This window comes from Brassica rapa, chromosome A07 (assembly GCF_000309985.2).
Source record: "Brassica rapa cultivar Chiifu-401-42 chromosome A07, CAAS_Brap_v3.01, whole genome shotgun sequence".
Classification (NCBI taxonomy): Eukaryota; Viridiplantae; Streptophyta; class Magnoliopsida; order Brassicales; family Brassicaceae; genus Brassica; species Brassica rapa.
In genome coordinates, this window is record NC_024801.2 from 13,267,878 (window position 1) to 13,295,398 (window position 27,521).

At 36.1% G+C, this 27,521-nt stretch overlaps 5 protein-coding genes, 1 long non-coding RNA gene and 1 other non-coding gene across 7 annotated transcripts; 5 read left to right on the top strand and 2 right to left on the bottom strand.

The window, feature by feature from the left end:
• LOC117126580 lies at positions 1–6,051 on the bottom strand. The gene is made up of 2 exons (XR_004449227.1): positions 2,003–6,051; positions 1–1,918 (listed from the first exon to the last, which is right to left on the bottom strand). It is a non-coding gene; the product is annotated as an uncharacterized LOC117126580 (long non-coding RNA).
• Positions 6,052–6,521: 470 nt separating this feature from the next.
• On the top strand, positions 6,522–9,591 carry LOC103829324 (protein NRT1/ PTR FAMILY 5.16). The gene is made up of 4 exons (XM_009104983.3): positions 6,522–7,233; positions 7,319–7,536; positions 8,012–8,553; positions 8,627–9,591. Exons 1-4 carry the CDS (start codon positions 7,113–7,115, stop codon positions 9,432–9,434), a joined length of 1,689 nt encoding a protein of 562 aa, XP_009103231.1. The 5' UTR covers positions 6,522–7,112; the 3' UTR covers positions 9,435–9,591.
• Positions 9,592–18,242: 8,651 nt separating this feature from the next.
• LOC117127061 lies at positions 18,243–18,349 on the top strand. Its single transcript, XR_004449819.1, has one exon. It is a non-coding gene; the product is annotated as a small nucleolar RNA R71 (small nucleolar RNA).
• A 3,059-nt stretch (positions 18,350–21,408) lies between these two features.
• Positions 21,409–22,000, top strand: LOC103829845 (uncharacterized protein At4g04775-like). The gene is made up of 2 exons (XM_009105538.3): positions 21,409–21,597; positions 21,713–22,000. The coding sequence occupies exons 1-2, from the start codon at positions 21,409–21,411 to the stop codon at positions 21,998–22,000; spliced, it is 477 nt and encodes a 158-aa protein (XP_009103786.3).
• Positions 21,610–23,264, bottom strand: LOC108868997. Its single transcript, XM_033274963.1, has one exon. It carries the CDS (start codon positions 23,206–23,208, stop codon positions 22,153–22,155), a length of 1,056 nt encoding a protein of 351 aa, XP_033130854.1. The 5' UTR covers positions 23,209–23,264; the 3' UTR covers positions 21,610–22,152.
• An 814-nt stretch (positions 23,265–24,078) lies between these two features.
• LOC103829326 lies at positions 24,079–25,480 on the top strand. The gene is made up of 3 exons (XM_009104984.3): positions 24,079–24,310; positions 24,401–24,546; positions 25,219–25,480. The coding sequence occupies exons 1-3, from the start codon at positions 24,187–24,189 to the stop codon at positions 25,249–25,251; spliced, it is 303 nt and encodes a 100-aa protein (XP_009103232.1). The 5' UTR covers positions 24,079–24,186; the 3' UTR covers positions 25,252–25,480.
• Positions 25,481–25,899: 419 nt separating this feature from the next.
• Positions 25,900–27,496, top strand: LOC103829327 (E3 ubiquitin-protein ligase RNF170). The gene is made up of 5 exons (XM_009104986.3): positions 25,900–26,092; positions 26,376–26,575; positions 26,818–26,919; positions 27,067–27,118; positions 27,193–27,496. Exons 1-5 carry the CDS (start codon positions 26,002–26,004, stop codon positions 27,309–27,311), a joined length of 564 nt encoding a protein of 187 aa, XP_009103234.1. The 5' UTR covers positions 25,900–26,001; the 3' UTR covers positions 27,312–27,496.
• Positions 27,497–27,521: the final 25 nt, after the last annotated feature.

Below are 27,521 nucleotides of genomic sequence, written 5' to 3' on the forward strand. Positions count from 1 at the left end.
TATTCTTTTAGTCGTGAATTCTTTTGTAAATTTGAAAAGATAATAATAAAAAATTAGTAAATATGTTCATGTTTACAATATTATCTTGCCAAAAATACTTAAATTTATTGAAGTTATTGATACAACTTCAATAGCAAAACAAAATAACACAAAAATTTAATCAAATTTACTAAAACTAAGATAGAAGACTTCTAAGAAAACTTAGTCAAAATCACAAAATATCAAACATTATATAAGTTCAAACATATGACACTTTCACTAGAAATATTTTGGGAAGTCTTCTCAGAAGACTTAATTTTTAAGCGGAAAAGTAAAATATAAGCGAGAAATTAAAATTTAAGCGGAAAATTACATAGAAGTCGTCAAACCTTGGTTATCACAGAAGACTTCCGTGTAAGTCATCTTCCGGAAGATTTACATGGAAGTCGTCTATATAAAATTAAATATTAAAGTTTTATTTTTCAATTGTAAAAGTAACCCGAGACGATTTTCACCGGCAGTGAAAAGAATTCTACCGAGAATTCGAAAGACTTTCGTGTAAGTTATCTAGAGAAAGCCAACCTTCTGACACAATCCAGTCAATTAATTTGTGTATCCTAGATGACTTACGAGGAAGTCTTTTCGGGTATTTTCGAGATTTTTTGTTAACAAAGAAAAGTTTGAAGATTTCAAGAGAAATCGTCTCTAAAAACAAACATAAAGTCAGTTACAAAATTAACCTCTGTATTGACGAGAAGACTTCCGTATAAGTCTTCTACGATCAGAAAACTTACACGGAAGTCTTCTGACGAACATATCTGGAAAATAAATCAATCTCATATTTTCAACCAGTGAGATAACTTGATTAGCTTCTCCTATCACACAGAACTTTACCACGAAACAGACCCATTTGTTAATGACCAAGAATCATGAGTTTGAACCTTACAAAGTTTAGAATCAAAATCTTGGTTTTTTTTTGAATATAGAGAGAAAGTGAAAGAGATGTAGTTTGTGTGCATAAGTAATAAGATATGAAGAGTAAAAATTGAAACTTTGGTGCATTAAGGGCTTCAAATTGGTTGTTCATGGTGGGTTGGTGTATTGATGGCAATGACAATATTATAAATTCTTGATGAAGATGAGGATGATAGAATAAAATACTCAATTCTGAAAAAAATAAAATAAAGTAATTGCATTTTCGTGAATAATTCAAACTTCTGAAATGAATAGAGCAAATAAAAATTTTAAGAAAAACATGAAGTAGTTTTGGTTTGACTTTTTGTTTTGAGTATATTTGAAAAAGCTCAAAAATAAAAGTTAGTGTGTGCACATGCCCCACTTTGGTATTACGCTACGCGCGTCCGCCCTTGTTGCTTCCAGGGGCGGATGCAGAAGTAGATTTAATAAGGGGCACAACAAAGTTTTCATTGTATTTTTTCTTTCAGTTGGGGGCACTTATATGTACTTACATCATTTGTTAAAGAAAATTTTAAAATTAGTTGGGGGCACGTGCCCCCGTATCCTATGCACTCCGTCCGCCCCTGGTTGCTTCGACTGATTGGTTTCACAGTCCAAGTGGTCCATTGGTTTAGGATATTTCCAAGATATTCCATATATATAACCATCTTCAAGTATGTATTTGTCCAAATTGTGTATAATAATGCCAACAAGTATTATCTTCCTTGAAAGGGCTGAAGAATGGACCGACAGAATTGATGATTTCGTGGTTGGACGACCAACTAAACTGATGATCTGATTTAAAAATTCAATCATACTATTCCGTCCACTTGGAGAACAATTGGCCCAGTTTTGGATCTTGTCGGAAAGAACATGTATCTACCAATTAACCTACGTGTAGCGCAAGAGTTGAAGCTATTGAGTTCAAGGCGTAAACTCGTTAAGGCTCCGAATCAGTGGCGGACCCAGCATTTATGTTTACCTGTGTCATAATATATAATTTTTTGAAAAATGATAACAAAAATGACAAATGGAGATTCGAACCCAGGTTAAGGTGTGTCATTACCTTCACAAACACCGTTTGCGCTGCTGATTCTATATTGTTCTAAGTCAAAACACAATATATTTGACATTTAACCTGTGTCATCTGACCCACCTTTTCCTTCATTGGGTCCGCCTCTGCTCCGAATCCGATTCCTCCTGCGAACAGTTGAGCTGTGCGTGGACCACTGGCGTGTGTCTAACATGGCGAGCTTGCATAAAGAAGGATTTGTTCATCGACTGATTAGTATATATGTATTCAAAGCAAAGAACAATATAGTAAACTACAAAAGACGTGACGGATAAACAAAACAAAATTGAATCCAAGTTTTGAAGAAATGGCCCCAATCGTCGGCCATTAAATTTTTAGATTATACGGAGTAGTTGAGAATTTAGTGGAAGCAGTTCTACACATTAGACGTTCAGTTGCTACATAAATTTTAAAAAGAATAAGAATAAGAACTTTAACATTATGTACTAAATAAAGCTGATAAATGTAAGTATCTGATTAAATGGCATAAATATAAATGTTAAACATAATTTTCATATACAAAACCAAGATAAATGATAAAAAAAAATAAAAACAACAAATTCTATACCTATACATTTGACTCATTTTAATACTAAAAGGTATTTAGTTATTTACCTTAATTTTTGTAAAACAAAAACTACAAATCATCAATGTTACCAACCATTTGTTTATATATTTTTCACTTTGTTTTCAGTACCTGATTTTGTTTGTTTAGAATTCTTACTTCTTTTTCCAAAAGATCTTTAATTTTTTTTTTGTTTTCCCAACTGATACTAGTTCTTGAAATTTTTGTTATTTATGATATCGATAATTACATTTCTGCTACTCAATCATATTATTTATCTATCGATTGGCGTAGTAGGAGAAGTGCAGATCATCCGCACAAGCAGTTCTCCCGCACTTCATTCGTGGCCGGCTCAATAGAAACATGAGCGCATGGACAAAAAAAAACTTTAGGCATTTCCATTATTTAAAAACAACAACAAATGTTGTTAGAAAACTAATACTCTCTTTATTTTAATTAATAATATAATTGAATATTTTACATTATCATATTTTATAGTATTATTTAGTTTAAATTTAATGTGGGCCCTGGTTTATATGTTAATAAAAATGAATAAAACATTATTGACAAAAAAATTAAAAAAAATGTGGGCCCTATGCGGTCGCACCAACTGCCTATGCACTAAGCCGGTCTTGACTGCATTCACCATTCAACCATTTATGGTTTTACACTGCAGGAGCATGTAATTCAATTTTTTTTTGGTATTTTTTGGAAAAACACGAGATTTGCATGCAGATCTCACCCGCTATACATTTGGGATTGTTTGTAGGAGATATACAAATATTTAATTTTAAATACATTTGGGATTGTTTGTAGGAGATATACAAATATTTAATTTTAAATACATTTATCTGTTTTTATAAATATAATAGTTTCATTCTATTTTACTTACAACTTTAACAATATAAAATCTATCACTGACTATATATTTCTCTTTCTATTTTTGTCATATAATTTTGCGTTTATTTAAATTATTATATTTTTATAAATTGTTTTTAATTATAGTATGTTTTATGCAAAATATAGTAATATAATTTAAATATGTACACTAGTGGAAGAAATATATATATATTCATTAATGTTTTCATATATTGATTTCAAAATTGCAGTAACATGGTTTTAGTGCAAGATTTATTATTGGTTATGTATTATACTTCTATATTATGTGTTTTGATATATTTTATTGTAATTTTTATTATTTAAGCACATAATCTGTTTTATTTGAACTTTTTTTTACAACTGTGGTGTGATCTCAAAGGTTTTCTAGGTCCAAAGACTAATCACTACGAGACCCATAAAATCCAAGTTTTCTTACTACATAAAGCGTTTCGGGTGGCCGGACTTCAATCCAGGTGGCGGTACTCACAACTGTGAGCCCTTTACCACGAGAACTAGAGACTCCGGTTATTATTTGAACTATTTTTATAATTCAAAATTATAATAACTATTTAATCTGCTTTATATGCCTGCATGATCCGCTTGATTTGCATCTCTACTGCATGATCCACTTGATCTACACTTGTTATGTTTGATTTGCATAATCTGCTTGATTTGAATCGCTTGAACTATTTTTACCATTCAGAACATACACAAAAGAAAATCCTAATGGACCCACAAAATATGTATCAATATGACATTTAGACTTCGAATGGTGTAGCAGGAGAAGTGAAGATCATCCGTACATCAGCACATGCAGTTCTCCCGTACTGCATTCACCATTCAATCATTTTTAGTTTTACATTGCAAAAAGCGGGAGATCTACATGCATTTCATTTTTTTGTTTTTTTCTGGAAAAACAGGTCTGCATGACCCGCTATACATTTGGTGTTCTTTGCGGAAGATCTACAAATCTTTAATATTAAAATATTTATCTATTTTTATAATACAATATTTTCATTCTATTTTACTTGCAACTTTAACAATTTAAAAACTATCGTTGACTATATATTTCTCTTTCTACTTTCATCATATAATTTTATATTTATTTAGATTATTATATTTATATAATGTATGTTTGATTATAACATGTATTATGAAAAATATAGTAATTAATTTAAATATGTATACTATTGGAAGAATATATATTTCATTAAATTTTAATGTCTTCATATTTTGGTTTCAAAATTACAGATACATGGTTTAGTGCAAGATTTATTGTTGTCTATGTATTATATCTATATATCATGTGTTTTAATATTTTTTTTTTGTAATTTTTGTTATTTAAACATATCATTTGTTGTTTACTCTTTTTATCATTTAAAACTATAATAATTGATTGATATGTTTAATATGTCTAGATGATCCATTCTATATGCATCTCTCATGCATGATCCACTTGATCAATATTTGCTCTCGTTATCTGCATGTACCACTTAAACTGTTTCTACCGTCGTTGAGAGTACTGAGACCATTATTCGTTGTTCTTTACTATTTCGTTGTCACGTCCTTTGTATACTAACCTTTTTTATATTTTTTTTTGCTTTGGTGCTTTATGTCTGGTCCTACTAATTTTTGTCCGGACGTATTCTCTTAACAATGACAAATCATATCTGTCCATTTCAGAATTAATCTATTCATACATTTTTCTTTCGTTTAGTTTTTCCTTTTTATAAAAGTATTTATTTATACATATGAAATGTGATGTGAGGTAACTCTTTAAATGAATAAAACTCAGACAATGTAAAACTAAACTGATGACAGTGGAATTTTTTTTGATAAAGGCTTTTCATCAATTAATAATTTTTATTTTTACAAACATAAACTTAAAGACATCCAAAGGCCCAGGATTGGACTCGGTATACTTACCAAACCAGAAATCAAAATTCCCCAAACCACAATCCAGACCCAGACCGAGAGAAGATACCCAGCTAAAGCAGGATTACAGTGAATTTCAGAGCTGCATGCATACACCAATAATCAGTAATACAAAAATAAGTACAACTAGGGTCGGCCCGCCTTACGGGCGGGATATTAGTTAATTTGATATTCACTAAATGCTCTAGTTAAAATTTGTTTTAAAATTCAAGAATTTGGTTATCTGTTATGTCTTACTTATTAATATGCGGTGGTATAGTTGTTTTTCGATTATTCTTGCTTTGGTATTGTATCAAATTAACTAATTGTCCAACTCATAATTATAGATGTACAAATGTGGATTTGTGATAAAGTTTGATGACAATACTGTTTTTTTTTTTTAATTCTTATTCATAGTGGAGTGTGCATGTGTGAGAAAAAGGCCTATAACAACTTTCATGTTTTTGTGTATGGATTTTAAATATATATTATTTTGTATAATGCATACTTGCTCTACAACATTTGCTTGTAGACTAAAAAAATTGTTTTCTATATTTTTACAAGAGAAAATATTAAGTCTAGAATATAACATGGACATATGTATTGACTATATATAGAAGTTGAGTGTTATTTTAAAATGACATATGTATAGAGATTTTTCAACCATTACTTCACTGGCACAAAACATTTATAACTGTAAATATCTTCTTTTAAAAGCAAAACTAATAAAAACGTGTACAATAAATATATTTTGATATATATTATATGAATCAAGTTATAAAGGTTGAAAACATTGCAAAACTGTTTGAAACAAAGTTTTTAACTTCACGATCTTCATCTTGACGTCAGTTCAGTGTCGGCCCTGACCACAAGCAGAAGAAGCATGGGCTTCCAGCTGACACGATAATAAGTATTTTCGCGGCCACATATTTATAAAAGTGACTTTAGCCTAGTGGTTCTAAAAGAAATTACCAGTGCTAGAGGTGCTGGGTTCAATTACCCTTAACTGTATTCATTTATTTTGGCCCTAAATATAAAATGGGATACGTGTCACTCCCAGAACGCACGAATTGATGACGTGGCTTCACGGGAGAGATGCAAACATTTCTTTATATATATAGATACCTTCAATATGTATTCAAATAAAAATTAGCTTGTCCATGCATGGTTCTTGATTAGATTTAATATCATGATCCATTTGCCACTATTATATATTCTTTTTTTTCAATGTCGTTTTAATATTTTTTCTTGTTACACAAAAAATATCATTTTAAATTTTTTATGTAAAATATATTAGCTTTCAGCTTAATATTAATTGCAAATTGCATTAATCTTATAAATAATTTTAAATATCTCAAATACTATCGATCAAATATATGTAATTAGTAAGAATATAAATGCATTTATCATTTTATTAACTTCTCTTTAACTGAAATAAAATGGTAAACAAACAAAAAAATATCAGAGGACTAAAATATAGCACGTGAAACTTCTGCCCCATAAAATAATGGTAGATTGTTACTCTTTTATAATACGCTCTGCGACAGTTAGGGGACCAGCGATTACGTTTTTTAATTTAAAAAAAATATATATATATATATTATAAATAGACGAATATATCTTTGATCAAAAAAAAAGGACGAATATATAATAATTAATTAACCCTTTATTAAATCTAGCTTAAAGTCCAGTTCCCTCATCGTCTCCAAAGTCCAAACAGATTCTTCATTTCAGTGGCGACAAGAAATGGCCATAGAGGAAGAAGTCGCATTTCTAGAAGATTACGTTAGCGATTCAGTAGACTACCGTGGAGTTCCCGCCGGAAAACTTTCCACCGGTGGATGGAGATCCGCCTGGTATATTATCGGTGAGAAGACATAACAAAAACATCGAATCCTTTCTATTCTTGAAATTTCTTTTACGAGTTTCTTTTTTTTCTTGAAATATTTCAGGTGTGGAGGTAGGAGAAAGATTTGCTTACTTTGGGATTGCCTCCAACTTAATTACTTACCTCACCGGACCTCTCGGGCAATCGACGGCGACCGCCGCCGTAAACGTGAACACTTGGTCAGGAACAGCCTCGATGCTTCCTGTTGTAGGAGCTTTCGTGGCAGACGCTTATCTTGGTCGTTACCGCACCATAGTGATAGCTTCTCTCATCTACATACTCGTATGTTCCTTCTTCAACTCCAACTCCAACTTATAATTTTTACCAAAAAAAAAAAACTCCAACTTATAATTTTAATCGATTTAATAATCTAAACAAATAGAAGCTGATTCTTTCAAAATTTAACGATCTAATTCTTCTATTTAAAAAATTTATTGTGTTTATATCTTAGTTCAAGATTGTAAACAAGAAGAAACTTGATCTAAATACGATTTTTGGTATTGAATAAATTTACATTCAGTTAAAAAGTTCTGAACAAAATCATGTTCACCTTATTCTGAATAAATTTATATCTTATTCGATCAATACTCGTAAGTTTTCTTTTTCAAAATATTTGTTATTAGTTTTTGAATATTTATAAATACTAATTTAATTTCACGTTAAACTTGAACATGTTTGTAAGTGCTTTTAAATTACAAAATACAAATGTAAGTATAAAACCAATAACACCTTATATATTTGGGGATCGTTATTACAGGGACTAGGACTATTGACCTTGTCGGCTTTCTTAATCATAATAAGAATATCAGAGCAACGAAACGATTCAGTTAAAACGTTTTTCTGGGTGAATATACTTTTCTTCTGCTCTCTCTATATGGTGGCGATCGGACAAGGCGGCCACAAGCCGTGTGTTCAAGCGTTTGGTGCTGATCAATTCGACTCGAGAGATTCAAAGGAGAGAATATCTAGAGGATCGTTTTTCAACTGGTGGTTCATGACTTTATCTGCCGGAATCACTTTATCTTTTCTTGTGGTGGTTTACGTTCAAGACAATATAAGCTGGGCGCTTGGGTTTGGGATCCCATGTCTGTTCATGGTTATGGCTCTAGCTCTCTTCTTGCTCGGAAGAAAAACTTACAGATACCCAAAAGAAGATCACAAGGAGAAGAACGCTTTGGCAAGAATCGGTAGAGTGTTCGTCACGGCTTACAAGAACCGAAAACTGAACTTAGCTGATCCGGGTTTGGGGGAAAGTCTATTGGAGGATGGTTCGTCTCAGAAATGTAGAGGCTGGCTTGAGTAAGTTGCATAAGTTTCTTGAATCTTTGTTTTTAGAGTTTGATCTGTGAATGACTTTCATTTTGACCTAAAGGTGCTTAGGGAAAGCGTTACTACCAGGAGAAGGAGGTGTTGAGCCATGTAATAGAAAGGACGTGGAAGATGCAATGGCTTTGGTAAGGCTTATACCGATATGGATCACATCGGTCATCAGCACGATTCCCTATGCTCAATACTCTACCTTCTTCACCAAGCAAGGTGTTACGGTAGACAGAAAAATCTTGCCGGGTTTCGAAATCCCTCCAGCTTCTTTTCAATCATTTATCGGTGTGTCGATTCTCATCTCAGTTCCAACTTATGAACGTGTATTCCTCCCGTTAGCTAGGTACATTACCAAAAAGCCTTTTGGGATCACAATGCTCCAGAGAATCGGAGCTGGAATGGTGCTCTCTAGCTTCAACATGGTGGTGGCCGCGTTGGTAGAGACCAAACGGCTAGAGATAGCTAAGGAGTACGGGCTTGTGGATAGACCGGATGCAACCGTGCCAATGTCTATATGGTGGTTCGTTCCTCAGTATATATTGCTCGGGATGATTGATGTGTTCTCGCTAGTGGGTACACAAGAGTTCTTCTACGACCAAGTTCCAACGGAGCTAAGGAGCATTGGTCTTGCGCTTTCTTTGAGTGCGATGGGTCTTTCGAGCTTCTTGAGTGGTTTTCTCATCACTGTGATTAATTGGGTTACTGGCAAAGATGGCGGTGATAGCTGGTTCAACACTAATTTAAACCGAGCCCATGTTGATTACTTCTACTGGTTGCTCGCCGCTTTCACCGCCGCTGGATTTTTGGCGTTTTTGTTCTTCTCCAGGTTGTATGTGTACCGCCGGGTAGACCAAGTCTAAGAACAAGAAAGTCAAGTTGTATCGAACTTCGATATCGTATTCATTGTTCATTTGGAATTTAAACTGATTACTGTAAATTTTTTGAAAGTGATCATACTCTGGATCAGCTATACGATCATGAAAAGGCAACCAACATGAGACTTTTCAATATGCATTATATGCTTACGTGCATTACAAGATATATGAGTACTACTATACAATATAACCATAAGGATCCCAAAAAGGCGACCTATATGACTAATTCGATCATGAATCAAGATGGGAAAGTAATATTTGGTGTGATGAAAGTGTATCTAAATATTAAAAATAGTACCTGCGATATTAATTCTAGTATAGAGAATTGCGTTTAAAGGGTGTTGAGCTTCTTAGAGATACATGGCACTGAAGAATGCAATTACTTGAAATCTGGGAGAACATGGCGCGAGTAGATTGTAGTATGAAGGAACCATGTCAGTCCCCCATTGTTCATCAAAATCACGATACGTCAGAGTCATCATCTCTTACCGTTGATGACAAGAGGAAGAGTAGGAAAGAGCTGAGAGTAGAGGCGGCGAGGATTGTACGGTGGCGATCCGAACTCAAATTAGCCATTCAAAAGACGGCGAAGTCAAAAGAAGAACTCTAAGAGTACCAAATCGACTTAGAAATAGCGACGATGAATCAGACCGAACTCGAGCCTCCGGAGGAAAATCTGACGGCGGTTTGATTCTGTAGTCGACGGCTCCGTCAACTGTTTTAGAAAGAAGCTGAGTCCCGGTTCATCGTCAGCATTTTTCTAAATGTGAAGTTGGTTAGTATTGGGCTTGGGCCTATAGTGGGGAAAATAACTCATTTCGATCCCAACAATTTCAGTCGTGTCAAATACAACTTTAACTAATTATAATTAAAAAAATACTATCCGAACACACTAAATCTACATTGACTCTACTAGTGGTAGTCAAACCATTAACAAGATTAAATGATGTCGTTTTGATATAATTTTTTTTAAAATATATTCATTCCGAGACTTGACTCAAACCCGTGCTTTGATATCATTTAAAAGGGACACACTAACCATTAGACTAAAGTAAATTTTTTTGAAATATTATTACAAATTTAAAATTATATAACTACTATACTTTTTCATCTTATCTAATTCAAACTTTGGTGATGATTGTTTCTGATTTATATAAATACATTAACATGTTTTTACTTATCGTATCTTTAATAAGCTTATATATCTTACTAAAATATAAGTAATGAAATATTTATAATTATACGAAATTAAATATACCCAAAATATTTTAAAATATTTATAAAAATTTCTTACATCAATTATTTTTAATTTTTAAACTTAAATGGGATTTTTTTGTCAAATTTAATATTATATATTTGTGATACTTTTTTAAAATGTTAAGAGGCCTTTTACTTTTCTTTCACTAAGATATCTTGTTCAAAATATTAGACATATTAAAAATAACTAAAATATAGAAAAACATAAAATATAGAGTATATTATATTATATTAATTTTGAAGAAAAAAATTTACCCTTCAAGGTCTAAAATTTTAAAATAATTTATATAAATAGTTTCAAAGTTTTAAGAATATTCAGTTTCGTATAAGTATAAATATTTTATTATTTATATATTAGTATTATATAAGTTTATCAAATATATGATAATTGAAAACATGTTAATGTATTTTTAGAAATCAGAAATAATCATCACCAAATTTTTAATTGGATAAGGTGAAGAAGTATAAAAGTTATATAATTTAAAATTTGTAATTATATTTCATAACATTATTTTAGTCTAATGGTTAGTGTACCCCCTTTAAAAGGTATCTACTATCAAAGCACGAATTCGAGTCTCTAAATGAACATTTAAAAAAAATTTAGATCAAAACGACGTTGTTTTATCTTGTTAGTGGTTTGACAGTCTCGGAATGAACATTTCAAAAAAAAAAATTAGATAAAATTGACGACGTTTTATCTTATTAAAGGTTTGACTAACTCTGTTAGAATCAACGTAGATTTATGCATGTTTTAAAAAGTTCAAATAGTATTTTTAAATTACAATTGAGTTAAGGTCGTATTTAATACTAACCATTTCTTTGGGTTATATTTTGATTTGTTGGGGTCGAAATTGACCATTTGCCCACCTATAGTGAGCCGCACATTTACTTCCTCTTAAGAACGAAATACAACGTTGTGTAAATCTTTTAGCTTTGATCTTCTTGATCTATAGGACATTGATCAACTTAATCAAGCCTATCAATCATTTGGTAAGAATATATAAAGTCATATTATCTCCGTTTAGAACTTTAGATGTTTTGGTATTTTTTTTTTCTACACAAATAAATTTTGTATATTAATGTTACTTTTTTCAAAAGATAAATCAATTTTTACGATGAGTTACTTAAAATGCAAGGTTTTGGTAAAATAATGTTCACAAAAAGGTATTTGGTAAATACAAATTTTACTTTTCTAGAAACATGGATGGTTAAGAAGAGGGTGAATACTCACAAGCGGTTCACTTAACATCAGTTGTATTAATTTGCGTTTTCTTTTGTTTTAGTGTTAAGTTATACATTGAGCTGCTTAACATTTTATCAAATAAAAAAAAAGTTATACATTGAGCTAAAAATCATTTAACCAGAATCCAGGAAAAAATGTTCAAATAATTCCACTTTTATCTGTTGATGTCATTTGAGAAATCCACTTACATTGCAAGATTGCACACTAAATACATGAAGGGGCCCATACAATAAAATATGGAATACTTGAGATGAAAATCAAATAATGAGGAAAAAAAACTACGTTTTGTAAAAACAATAATATGTATGAACGATAAAAATTAAAGAAAAAGGTGAAAGGAGAGAACCACCTCAACATTAGAGATGAAAATCAAACAAAGATAAAAAAGTTTAGGTGTTGTAAACAAAATACAAACTTCAAAACACTAGAGAATAAAAAGTCAAAGAAGAATCTCACCTCAACATTTGGTGTTTGGATAGGAATTCGTGTTTGCTCTGCCATGCTTTCTCTGCATTTAAAAAGATATAAAGGAAGACGATCTATTTCCCCACGAGTAGTATGATTACGCGTTTGAACACACTAATTAACCTAATGTGTCAACAATACCACAATCGAATGATATGTCATTGTAGCATTTTAGGATCGAATCCACAAGGAACTAGTGACCTATAACACCAAGAATACACAAGCTTTCTTAATCTAAGCAAACAAGAAGATGGATGATTTGTAACAAGCTAAGATCCTAGAAATATAAACAAGGTGATCTCAAATCCAATCAAGAAATAAGTACAAGAACTCAATCAAATGCTAAGGATGGATTCATGGGTAAGGATAATTGATATAAGGTGATCAAGTTTCAATCTAAAGGTGTCAACTTTCAACCAATCTATCTACCTTAGACCTAGACACAATCCTAAACAAACTCTATCCCTAGATGAATGCTCATTTACGTAGATAACTCAAGCATCAAATTCCTTTGGTTGAATGTTATCTAAGTAATCATTAATCTCAAGTCTACTAGCCATCTTAACACCTTTAACAACAAATTCCTTTGGTAAAGAATGTTAAAAGCTTAGGAGAGTTGGTTCAGGCATTTCATCAAACACCTTCCGGGTATGAAATGCCTAGAGCTCAACTTTAGAGAGGCCAACTCTAGAGTTGCATTAAAAGCACTCTACTAGCAAGGAACAAGATGGATCTATACTAAAACACCTTAGATCTAGCTTAATCACCCTAATCTACCTTAACCCATGAATCCAAAATGTGTCTACTCAATAATCTCCATGAGAAACCTTAAACCCATATAAGGATCAAGGCTAATCATATTAATGAGCAAGAGAAATACAATTATAAGATGAAGTACTTCCTTAGATTATAGAAAGATTCAAGCTTTTACAAGTTTAAACAAAGTCTTGAGAGAAAATGAGATAAAAATAAAGTTTCTAGGTCTAAATCTATTTATAGAGGTGTACAAGTCGTGCTGGTTTAATTGAATTAAACCGGGTCAAACCGGAATAAACCGGTCAACATCTCAAAATCGCATCCACAGCGGCCATCGCATCCCGCTCCACCAAGTCGATATTGGACAGGGGCATGGGTCTTTTCCCAGCGGGTTCATCATCCCGTTTCACTAAGCCGCTGTGATGCTTGATCTTTTATGATGGATTTCCCGAGCGGGTTCTTCTTCCCGCGTTGCCAGTGGTCGCTGTGAACCACGCTCAATGCTCAACGGTGTCTCTCTCCTGCTCCGATTCACGCCGTCGTCGTCGTCAGCCCAAGCTTCAGTCTTCGTCGCAAATCAAGCCGTGACTGCGCCACCGTCTCCTCCAAGACGCGACCAAGCTTCCTCTGTGGCCGTGCTCAGCTCCACCGTAGTGCTCCGTCGTCGTCGTCGGCTCACGGCCTCTCTATCTCCTGTGGCCGTGCTCAGAATCTCCGCCGTGGAAGCTCCGGAATCGCCATCGGGAGTCGTCGCTTCAGTCTCCTCCGTGAAAGCTTGACCACGAGCTCCAATGGTGATCCACTGGCTGTCGTCCTTGAAACCTCCGCTTTCCACCACGAACTCCGCCACAGATCATCATGTTCAGGCTAGCTCAGATCCTCCGTAGTGACCTCAGCTCGAGCCGTGAAAGCATGTCTTGAAGCTCCAGAGTCGTCGCTTCTCGCCGTCGCAGCCATCGTCACGGAGAAGAGAAACAACAATGGAGATGTTCTATCAATTTGCGACCTTGGTCCCTGGAGTTTTTCTTGTTTACAATTCAGCCCCAATACTTCATAATTTGCAGAGATGCCTCTCAAATCAACCCCTGGACTTTTTATTGTGCGATTTAACCCAAGCAAGTATTCTGAATTTGCAGCATTGGTCCCTCGACTTTTGATGGTTTCCAAATCAGCCACTAAGTCTTGAATGCACAAGAACAACCTCACATTTTGGCTCCAAACTTCCATTTGTGCAATCCAACCCCTATGATATGCAAATGAGTATGCAAATGCAACATAAAGACCTAAATGCAATCTAAAATTATCATATTAAACTTAAATATGAATCTAAAATTCATTAAAATCATGAGATATCAACTCCCCCACACTAGTCCTTTACTTGTCCTCAAGTAAACATTCAAGATCAATCAAAGAGGAGAGAACTGAAAATAAAATACATAACCAAAAGAGTCATTTTCTAGCCTTCAACCTAACATCCTAAGAGAAACATAGCAAATAGCATGAGCAACTCTCTTATTACACTCTAGCTTCTCAAGGCCTATCAAGACTCTTATGCCTCAACACAAGTCATTTACTCATCAATCAACAAGTTCCTTAGCCAACCCTCACATTTATTAAAGCAAGCATATAAGGTGAGTTCTTGCAAATGGGCACATGATCTCAATCATTTGGCTTGGTGAGTAAAAATGATCTAATGTGAAGCAAGGGTTTTCAAATGCATCTTTTATGGTGACTCACACTCAAGAATAGGAGCAAGAACATTATGCAAAATTTATCTAAGAAAAGGAGCAATTCATGCATACAATGACTTGTTCTCATCATTCTACCCCTTTCCTAAATGATTTCAAGCTCTACCCTTCTTCTTTTCATCATCCCAAAACCCAAAGATACACTCACTTTCACCTCTCACCCAATGAACACATTCTCATTTCTTATTTTAGCCAACTAAGATTTTTTTTTTTATTCACTCAGCTCTTTTATTTTTCTTTTCCCCACTCTTTTCATGTTTTTTTTTTCTAAAGGGGATTCTATTTATAAACACAAGAGCCCTTTTTTTTAGATCCCTAGTGGCTTTCTTTCCTTTTCTCACTCTTTTGGTTCATTTCTTTTCACTTTCACTCACATTCCCAATCCCAAGATCAAAAGAATTGAAGTTCACAAACCCAACAACCATCCTAGATGCTAACCTAAATGAGGTCCTAATGCTAGCCAAAGATGAGAACAACTCATTGTCGCTCCTAATACTCTCAAAATTTTGCACATGACATACTATCAATAAAAGGCCTCACTCAAGCAAATTAATGTTGGTTTCAAAGAATGGTGAAGGTTAATGGGTATGAAGTGTCATTTGGGTTAACAAAGATTGGTACAAAGAGAGAAAGATAACCCAAATGTGTATAATATCCATGATCAAGTATGCAAATGCCCATATGCAAGAGAGATTAAGTTCATTAAGCCCTAGTTCATTTGGAGTTGGTTTCAAGAACAATGCCAATCATCAAGCAAACAACATGTTTCAAGAAGAGTTTTCAAGGCTCGAAGCTTACAAGCTTTTTCAAGAGATGCTTAAGCTACTTGATATGTTTAGCTAGGATGTCAAATTGAGTTCTAGACATGTGTTCTTTACAAGGTTTCTCTCAATGCATGAATGTAATCTAAATACTTCTAGACTCAATCCTAAAGATGCAAGTGATGCAAATACATGCTTCTTTTTGTGTTTTTTTTTCAAAATTTTCAAATTTTTTTTTGGTTTTTCTATGCAAATATGTATGTACAATGCAAGACTCAATGCAATATCATCAAAGAAAACATGATCAAATACCTGGTATCTCCCCCAAACTTAGTTCACACAGTCTCTGTGTTGGTAAGTTGAAAGAGATACCCAAAAGAAAGAACAAATGCAAAGAAAAACTGGTATATACAATGGAAAGGTTGGAGTGGTACCTCAAGCGGAGAGTGGAGGAGGATCCTTCCCACTATCAAGAGTGATGGTGAGGATTTGAGAGAGAAGCTCTTGAAGCTTGATTGGATCATTTTGGAGTTGAGGAGTGATGATGGCTCTTGCACTTGAGAATGGCTTAGACCTTCCCTTGCACTTGATTTTGTACTCAATGACCCCATCCTTAAGCTTCATTGGGTGGAGAATAAGAGTGTGAGGAATCTTATCAAGAGGTGGAGGATGAGGTTCTTTCACAATTTTCTTCTTGTCATGAGCAGCCGTTGTGGCTCTACACACCTCCTTCTTTTTAGCACTTTCCAAGTGCTCATCACACAGCTCTTTAGAGGACTCTCCAGCAAGACCTTCTTCCTCAATACCAACCCCTTCAGCCTTGGTCTTCTCAATGGAGGATGCTCCACAAGTGATTGTTCCACAATACTCAGCATTCATCTTTTGGGATTGTAGTGGATAGGAGACAGCTTTGTTCACATTTAGGAGTGTGACCTTCTTGTTGGCAAAGTCTATGCAAGCTTCCACTGTTGTAAGGAATGAAGTGCCAAGGATCAATGAAACTCTTTTCTCAGTTACCATCTTCAGAACAGTGAGGTCTATAGGAATGGTGCATGCTCCAATCTTCAAAGGGAAGTCCTTGATGAGACCAACGGGAGTTGTAGAAGAGGAATCTCCAAACTGTAGGGAAGATGTGTTTGGCTCCATGCTCTCAATCCCTAGACTCTTCATCATTTCCATTGAGATCACATTTACACTTGCGCCAGAATCAACAAGAGCATCATCAAAAGTGAGCTTACCAAGGTAGCAAGGTAAGATGAACATCCCTTGAAACTCAAGCTTAGGGAGGGACTTTGGAGGGATTGGTGGATCAATCTTCAGAATGGAGATGTCCAAAAGCTCAGCCACTTCAGCTTGGTGGTCTATAATGTCCTTGATGAGCATCATCTGGACATGAGCTTCACGCATACCCGAGATTTCTGGAAGTCTGATCCCAACATCACTAAGATCTTTCCTGAACTTGGAGAGCACCTTCTTCTGTGCTTTGGTGAGAACTCTTTGGGGGAAAGGGAGCTTATCATAGGGTGATGGCTCAACCTCAGTGGCTTCCTCTAGCTTAACCTTTTTCAGCTTGTTGTCAGCTCTCTCCTCAACTTGTTTCGCAGCCTTGTGCTCAACTCTTTGCAGATTCGTTGCTTCAACCTTCCTAGCAGCGTCCTTCACAATTTGTGCTTCAGCTGTGGCCACAACAAATCTCTCAACTTCCCCAAATTCAGTTCCAAATACCAGTCTTTCAATCTCATCCTCCTCTTTCTCATGATCACTCAGCTCAATCTCTGGAGAAGTAGTGGAGAAAACAACATTGCAAGACTCCTTGGGGTTCTTTTCTGGTTTCCCTGGTAGAGACCCCATTGGCTGCTTGGAGGATGAAGGCATAGAAGCAACTTGACTCTCCAAAGCCTTGAGATGAGAGGCAAGTTGCATGTACTTGTTGTTGAGGTCAGAATAGTTCCCATCAATCTTTGCATGGATGTTCTTGAACTCATAAATCATGGTCTTCTCATTTTTGGCCTGAAATTCCAAGAGTTGCTTGAACATTGAATCCACACTTGAATCTGGAGCTTGAGTTTGAGAAGAGCTTCCTTGAGTCTGAGGAGACTGGTTGGCTTGGTAACCTCCTTGCTGATTGTTGTAGAGTGGTCTTTGCTGGTAGTTGTTTTGGTACTGAAAGTTGGGCTCTTTCTTGTACCATGTGCCATTAGCATTAATGAAGCACAGCTCCTCTTGGCCTTCTAAACCATCAACCTCATTGATCACTGGAGGTGCCTCTTGTTTCTGATCACCAACAAAGTTCATTTTCTCCTGCTTAGCCTTTTCTGCAAGAAGTAGATCCAACTTGGCTTGGAGAGACTTCAGTTCTTTCTTGGTGTGCTGATCATCACCTATGTTGCTTCTATCATACTCCTCACTGTAGACTGAGTCACTCTTAGCCATGTTCTCCACCAGCTCTTCTGCATCTTCTTCAGTTCTACCCAAGAAGAAACCATTGCTGGCTGTGTCTAATCTGCTCCTGAACTCTAGAAGAGCACCTCTGTAGAAGGTACTAAGCAAACTCTCCTTGGTGAAGCCATGATGTGGGCACTGAGACCAATAGCCCTTGAACCTCTCCCAAGCTTCACTAAATCCCTCTAGGTTCTTCTGCTGAAAGCTAGAGATCTCATTCCTGATCTTGGCCGTCCTTGAGATAGAGAAAAACTTCTCTAGGAATACCCTCTTGCACTCATTCCAAGTTGTGATAGAGTCACTTGGAAGAGCCTTCTCCCACTGATGTGCTTTGTCACCCAAAGAAAAAGGGAACAGCTTGAGCTTCAATGCATCTTCAGAAACACCATTGGTCTTGGATAAGCCACAATACTTATCAAACTTGTCCAAGTGATCAAATGGATCTTCAGCAGCAAGGCCATGATACTTATTGTTCTCTATGGTGTTGAGTAGCCCTAACTTGATCTCAAAGTTGTTGTTCTCCACAGCTGGTGCTCTGATTCCCAACCTATGACCATGAATGTGAGGTTGATCATAGGCTCCAATGGCTCTAGCTTGGCGTTGTGGATGCTGTGGCCTAAGGTTTGCAGCTCCTTGGGCCACTCCATCATGAGGCTGATTCTGATTGTGCTCCATTTCAAACCCCAATCTCTGAAAGTGAGCATGTTGCTCTTCTTCTCTTCTCTTTCTTGCTATCTCCCTCTCAAGTGCTCTAATGTCTTCAACTCTTGGAACTAGGCTTGATGAACCTCTGCTCCTCAAGTTCATACACCTGAAATGCAAAGAGAGAGAGGAAGAAGGAGAACCAGTAACAAAATAAAAGAAAAAAGTGACTTAGTCTCAAGCAAGTGACTAAATCTCAATGTCACAATCAACCTAGAACTTGGCAACGGCGCCAAATTGATTACGCGTTTAAGCACACACCAATTAACCTAATGTGCCAACAATACCACAATCGAATGATATGTCATTGTAGCATTTTAGGATCGAATCCACAAGGAACTAGTGACCTATAACACCAAGAATACACAAGCTTTCTTAATCTAAGCAAACAAGAAGATGGATGATTTGTAACAAGCTAAGATCCTAGAAATATAAACAAGGTGATCTCAAATCCAATCAAGAAATAAGTACAAGAACTCAATCAAATGCTAAGGATGGATTCATGGGTAAGGATAATTGATATAAGGTGATCAAGTTTCAATCTAAAGGTGTCAACTTTCAACCAATCTATCTACCTTAGACCTAGACACAATCCTAAACAAACTCTATCCCTAGATGAATGCTCATTTACGTAGATAACTCAAGCATCAAATTCCTTTGGTTGAATGTTATCTAAGTAATCATTAATCTCAAGTCTACTAGCCATCTTAACACCTTTAACAACAAATTCCTTTGGTAAAGAATGTTAAAAGCTTAGGAGAGTTGGTTCAGGCATTTCATCAAACACCTTCCGGGTATGAAATGCCTAGAGCTCAACTTTAGAGAGGCCAACTCTAGAGTTGCATTAAAAGCACTCTACTAGCAAGGAACAAGATGGATCTATACTAAAACACCTTAGATCTAGCTTAATCACCCTAATCTACCTTAACCCATGAATCCAAAATGTGTCTACTCAATAATCTCCATGAGAAACCTTAAACCCATATAAGGATCAAGGCTAATCATATTAATGAGCAAGAGAAATACAATTATAAGATGAAGTACTTCCTTAGATTATAGAAAGATTCAAGCTTTTACAAGTTTAAACAAAGTCTTGAGAGAAAATGAGATAAAAATAAAGTTTCTAGGTCTAAATCTATTTATAGAGGTGTACAAGTCGTGCTGGTTTAATTGAATTAAACCGGGTCAAACCGGAATAAACCGGTCAACATCTCAAAATCGCATCCACAGCGGCCATCGCATCCCGCTCCACCAAGTCGATATTGGACAGGGGCATGGGTCTTTTCCCAGCGGGTTCATCATCCCGTTTCACTAAGCCGCTGTGATGCTTGATCTTTTATGATGGATTTCCCGAGCGGGTTCTTCTTCCCGCGTTGCCAGTGGTCGCTGTGAACCACGCTCAATGCTCAACGGTGTCTCTCTCCTGCTCTGATTCACGCCGTCGTCGTCGTCAGCCCAAGCTTCAGTCTTCGTCGCAAATCAAGCCGTGACTGCGCCACCGTCTCCTCCAAGACGCGACCAAGCTTCCTCTGTGGCCGTGCTCAGCTCCACCGTAGTGCTCCGTCGTCGTCGTCGGCTCACGGCCTCTCTATCTCCTGTGGCCGTGCTCAGAATCTCCGCCGTGGAAGCTCCGGAATCGCCATCGGGAGTCGTCGCTTCAGTCTCCTCCGTGAAAGCTTGACCACGAGCTCCAATGGTGATCCACTGGCTGTCGTCCTTGAAACCTCCGCTTTCCACCACGAACTCCGCCACGGATCATCATGTTCAGGCTAGCTCAGATCCTCCGTAGTGACCTCAGCTCGAGCCGTGAAAGCATGTCCTGAAGCTCCAGAGTCGTCGCTTCTCGCCGTCGCAGCCATCGTCACGGAGAAGAGAAACAACAATGGAGATGTTCTATCAATTTGCGACCTTGGTCCCTGGAGTTTTTCTTGTTTACAATTCAGCCCCAATACTTCATAATTTGCAGAGATGCCTCTCAAATCAACCCCTGGACTTTTTATTGTGCGATTTAACCCAAGCAAGTATTCTGAATTTGCAGCATTGGTCCCTCGACTTTTGATGGTTTCCAAATCAGCCACTAAGTCTTGAATGCACAAGAACAACCTCACATTTTGGCTCCAAACTTCCATTTGTGCAATCCAACCCCTATGATATGCAAATGAGTATGCAAATGCAACATAAAGACCTAAATGCAATCTAAAATTATCATATTAAACTTAAATATGAATCTAAAATTCATTAAAATCATGAGATATCATAGTATCATATAGCACCAAATGTCTCCGGAACTATTGCCTCGTTCCATTTGTCCCCGATTACAAAGTTCGAATCCTATTTCCACACCAATCTTCGTTTTGTCACGATTATGTTAACCGAAAGTCGAACCACGGTTTTTGGACGCTAAACCAAACAATACTAAACCAGGAACTTAAATAAAACCCGACCAAACCTAAACTCGGACCAGAACTAAAACCCGACCCGACCTTACACAACCTTAAGTAGACCTAATTAAACGAAAAAATCCCAATTCGAATTGAAATAAGAACCCTAAAGGCCTCCTCTGTGTTTGAATCTTTGAGAGAACAATGTCAGGGGATTCGAGTAACACATCTGGAGTATCGACTGGAGTGAGTTCTTCTCGTCGCAGGGGTGGAGTGATCAACGGAATTCCGAAGAGCTGCTGGTGTGGTGAAGAAACTCTTCCTCTGATGTCGAAATCTGACAAAAATCCTTACCGAAGGTATTTTCGTTGTGCTTATGCTGCAAGAAAGAAGGTGAGTTCTCTCTCTTTAGCTGTGTTGTTTATTGTTGTGCTGTTTGAATTAGGTTCATTAATAAGCTGTATTGTTTTCTGTCATCGATTTTTATAAGGTTTGTTGTTATTTTTAGCTTGAGAATGATAATCATATCTTCAAATGGATTGATGAGGCATTGATAAATGAGGTTGAAAAACTTGAATTCAAAAATGCAAGACTTGAAGAAGAGTTGAGAGAGATGAGAAGAAATGAGATCTTGTTGGGTGAGAGAGTTCAAATGAAAGTGGAGAAAGAGCTGTTTGATAAGGTGGAAGAAGTGTTGGCTGAAGCTAAAGGTAGCATGAAGAAAACGTTGTTATCAGCTGTCATTGGAGGTGTGGTGTTGGTTGGTATCATGGAGCTTTGTCTCAAATCATGGTGAATGTGATAAGAAGAAAATGGTTAAGTTTAGTTATGCTTGTTGTGTTTTAGTAATGTTGTTATGTAACCCACAATGAAAGACTGTTTTTATTGTTAAATGACTATACTTTTCAATGCTAAGTGACATGTTTTTCAATGTTAAATGATTTGGTTTTAAGAAATTTTATTGCAAAAAGAAGCATTAGACATAAAAATGATAAATGTCATTGGTTTGAACAAAAGAAATGCTAAAATAGACACCAAAAGCCGACAATAGTTTAGAAAAAAGGATAACAAGTTTTCTGTGTTTTCGACTTGAACAGCCCCCCATGCTATTGGATATATAGCATTATCTGCGTCTCTTCCTAATGCAACAAGAAGCTGTCCCTTGACTTTGTGCTTTAAGAAGCATCCATCGACTCCTATCAGTTGCCTACATGACTGTTTCCATGTCCTTCTGATGTTATCAAAGCAAATAAATATCCTGTTGAACTCTTCCTGACCAGTTGTGTTAGTCACAGTCTCAATCTCCACAGTCGAATCCGGGTTTGAATGGACCAACTCAGCAGCATAATCTCTTAGCCGGGCAAACATATGATCATTCTCGAACTCAATCCACTTTAGTGCCTTGTTTCTTGCAGCCTGACACTGAGGCCTAGATACCGTAAACCCCCATTTTTCATGAACCAATTTTTCAATCTTCATGGGCATGTAGTATTCTGGTTCCTCTCTAATCTTATCAACAAAAAGCCTTGCAATTTGAGGAATTTTTAACATCTCACATTCACCATTTGGAATACATGAATGCTCCTCTATGAAGACTCTAACTTTCCAAACGTTATCCTTAGGAAGAGTGGACGCATACACTTTCCATTCACATCCTTCACCACCAACACATATGAACCCAATCTTATCCTTATCATACCGGTACTGCTTGATATTATGGCCTGTATTCAGAGCATAATCGAGCACAGAGTCCTTGAAAGCCACACCATTTAAGAAACGTTGCCCCTTGTAAAGTACTCCAGCACCGTGTTTCACAGGGACCTTTGCCTTTGCCTTCCTACGAGGTTCACCTTCCTCATCCTCATCCTCATCCTCACTGGAGGGACACTCGTCGTGGCGTACAGGAGGCTCGTCGACGAAGTCTTCCACTACCTGCTCAATCTCGTTTTCTTCTCTCTCAACTGTTTCTTCATCAAATTCCTCACCGTTCACTTCATTAGCCATCGAAAATCTTCTCTTTCACTTTCTATGTTCTCTCTGATTATTTTGATTTAGGGTTAGGTTTGATAAAGAAAGGGATTTGGGGGATTTTTATCGGATTTGGACTTTCAGCCAAGGATTTCGTCGGGTTTATTAAAGTAATCGGGTCTTAGTCGGATCTAATTTCGGTTTATTAACATAATTTGACCAGACATTGGTTTAATCTGGCTTATTATGGTTAACTAATTCACCTACGAACAGTAACCCAATGTCTAACCAGCCATATGTGGAATTAAGATTCGAACTTTGTAATCGGGGATATATAGATTTTTAATTCTAGTTGGTGTGGAAATAGGATTCGAACTTTGTAATCGGGGACAAATGGAACGAGGCAATAGTTCCGGAGACATTTGGTGCTATATGATACTACTCGTGGGGAAATAGATCGTCTTCCCAAGATATAATAATAATATTAATTGCATGTATCAATTTAAGAACGATCAAGTATAGTAGAAGTTTTACCTTTTTTTTTCTTTTTTTTTTTTTTTCTGTTTCAGGCTTTGGTGAATTGACTTACTAGTATTTATAGAATTTTTTATTATTATTAAAAATTTCAATAAAGATATTAAACATTAAATATAGGATTTTGTTAACAAAATCTTACGATAGTTTCAATTTTTAACATTATGAGAATATTTAAAGTATATTCTATTATTTTTTGTGGTGACCAAACCAACAAAAAAATTAACGCAAAAAAAATTACAACACTTGAAAAGCATTTACTTTTATTGATTTTTATAAATATTTGGGCTGTTAAACTCTTCATTATGGAGTGTCTTAACGCAGGAAGATAAATGAAAAATGTTGTGGGTAAGATAGTGAAAAAATGTTGTGATGGGCGTTGACCCTTAGCAGGTACTCAGTAACGTCCAAATAAACGTGATGCCAATCATCCCTTAAGAAGAAATTTTCGGAAGGAGAGGAGAAATCAAATCGGAGAAAATGGAAAAGAAGAGTAACGGCGAGTCCGATGTCAACAGTAAATGGGATGCGTGTATCGATATCACTGCTCGTCGCGTGGTCTGCTCCTCCCTCGGCGCCGCGTTCGCCGGTCTTCTCTTCTTCAGTTCGGTGTTTTCCACTCTCTTCTTACGATTCAATAGCTTTTACACATATCGTGATTACAAATGAGATTGTATAATTAATTTTCATGCAGGGAGTCCTGTAACAAGATGGGCGTCGACTGCTTGTTGTGCTGGAATCGGTATGGGCTCTGCATACGCAGATTGTTCTCGTTTCTTTGATTCTTCATCGTCTGCAACTTCACCCACGAGTACAGAGACTTCTTATTTTGTCTTTCAGGTTTGCTTGTCTCTTCTGCTTTACCCCCTTGACTGTGTTTGGGAAGCGCCTTATTGCATACGTTTCTTGGATCATTTTCTTTCTTCGCATTTTTGGAAAATAATATTGGAAGTTAAAAAATGGTGACTAAGTTTAGAGGTAAGTAAATAAGATTGTTTTAAGATTCTCTAAGGGTACCAAATAAGCAAATGGTGTCAACGATCCAGTAAACAAGTTCTCTTAATAGTAGTAGTGTCTATGAGAGTACCTTAGTAGTGTCTTGCCCCTTACCTTAGTTTTAAATTAGATGGAAAACAGTTCTAGTCATTTTCAGGGCCGGGTCTGGAAAATATTGGCCCACAAGCAAAAAGATACTTTTGGCTCTTTTGTTTCTAAAAACAGTAAAAATATTAAAAGTTGTGGCTGAGAAGACTTGAACTCGGGTCCATTCCCATAAATATAACAATGTTACCAATAGAGCTACATGCTTTTTATGATTATACTTGGCCCCTATTTTCGTCAGGCCCCAAGCACATGCTTGATGGGCTTCTATTCAGGCCCGGCCCTGGTCATTTTGTACACTAAGTGACTAATCCAGTCGTGTTATTGTTTATAATCTATGAAACTCTTACAAAGTAGAATCAAGTAAGTGATTGTTTTTTTCTTCAATTTTGATTGATTGACACCTACCAGGCTGCGGAAGAGCAAGAGAAAGAAGAAGCGTGAGGATAAACCCAAACATTGATGGGTTTCTAATAAGAGTTTGTTACATTTGTTTTGTATGGAAGTGGTTGTTGATCTTGCATGACATGGCTTTGGAGATAACATGACCAATTTTGTACACACTGACTTTATCTACTCATTCTGACTTCTTTTTGGATAAATTCTTGAGTTCTTCTTACATCTTAAAATAAAGAAACTCAACACCTAGTTTCAAAAAAAAAAAAAAAAAAAACACCGATAATACCTCCGGATTAATTTGTTTGCCTCTACGGTTCCTTTTACTCAATGCTCCCTTGACCAAACCAATCCCCCTGGTTTAAGAATTAATGATATGTTGATAGCCTAATCCGCCATCTTTCTGACAGTTTGGTCCTTAGTTTAGCTTGTTTCTCAAGTTGTATGCTCGTACTTGTGATCTCATCTTCAATATTGATTACACATTGTAAAGAGTAAGTAAAATTCAGTATTTTGGGCATAATTTAAAAAGGGGCTATACAGAATGTATAAACCAATCAAAGTCTTTCACCCCAACTTGATGACGCAAAATTTACAATTTAGACGGCTCGGATTGGATCTATCCATCCACTCTAGCTTCATCAATCGACACGTGTAATAAAACATATCTTTTTTTTCTTTTTCCATAATAAAACATATCATTTATTGTAATACTTAACTGCTACGAAAAAAAAACCTAATGAATATATATAGCGATCGAAGAAGAACGAGTAGACTAAGAAGTAGAGGAGGAAGAAGATGAATCAGGCTCCGGAGAACGAGGTTTGTTCGATATGCCATGGCAATTTCAGTGCTCCTTGCCAAGCCAATTGCTCCCACTGGTTCTGCGGTGCGATCTCTTATCCTTGTACTTTATCGAACCTTAGGTCCTTAGCATCTCGATTATGTTATCTCTCCTGAATCATCCTCAGCCAAATTTTAGTGGAGATCGAGTTCTTCGAATTGTTCATGTTTAGAATTGTGAACTCTAGTTTCGAGTAATCTCCATATGTTGTTGACACGTAGTTCAGTCTAATTATGTGATTGTTAGTTGTAGTATAGTTTCTCAGTGAAGAAGCCTTATGGGATTATCAATTGATATGATCACCTTCCAAACTATTTATTTATTGTAGGAAACTGCATTATGCTTGTTTGGAGGCATGGATCTACATTACGCCCATGCAAATGTCCCTTGTGCCGTCGTCCTATTACTTTGCTTGTTCCTTCTGAGGATACATCGAGAGGTAGAGATGACCCTACAGTTTCAGAGGTTCTTCGCGATGTTCAAACTTACAACCGAGTCTTTGGTGGACAATCAATTGGTCTGTCTCAGGTATGCGTTTCGTCTTTCTCCATAATCACTACGATGATGTCAAGCTGATTATAACTGAACAGAGCCAAGTTTTGGGGATAATTAGTGTACCTTGTAAATGTATTTGCTTTGGAATTTTAATGAATATATATTACCTATTGCCTTAGCTTTTGAGTTTATGTTGCAAAGAAGTTTTGATTGTGGCTTTTCTGTTTTCTCTGGTGGAGAATTGTCACATGAAACTTCAATTATTGTTTGTGCAGAGGATTCAAGACCTTCCTTTCTTACTCCGAAGGCTATTAAGAGAAATCATGGATCCACAAAGAACGCTTCCACTCGTCATCAAAGCTCGTGTTTATATTGCGGTTAGTTAAAGCGCACACATTTTACTACACTTCTAAGGACACCTTAGAGAAGTTTATATCTGCTACGAACCTGTTCACAACTTAGTACATGATCACATCTGAACAAAAAAAATGATGTGGCTGAAACTTGCGTTTGATCTGATGCAGTTGATACTCAGTGTGATTTACATAATCAGCCCAATAGACATCATTCCGGAAGGTGATTCCTCAATACTTTGTTTCCATTCTTCTCTTCTGTCGACTTACCAATACTTTGTTTCCATTTCTTGTCAGCACTCTTTGGGATTATTGGTTTGCTGGATGATGTAATCATAGCCCTGATTTTTCTTCTCCATGTTGCTGCTCTCTATCGATCCGTTCTCTATTCCCGTCATGGTGGTTCTGCTTCATGAATCGCTCTCAAATTCTCACCTCAAGTGACATGGCTTAACTTGTTTGGCCCTTTTTTTGTTATGTTCATGGTTTTGCTGTTACAAAACTTAGATAAAACAAAAGCATTTCTTTTATTTCAGCAGAGTACAAGGTATTGAATTTCTTGAGTAACAAAATAACAAATATACAGATTTTTCTTCGTAAATTTCTCAACAAAACCCTATTTTATT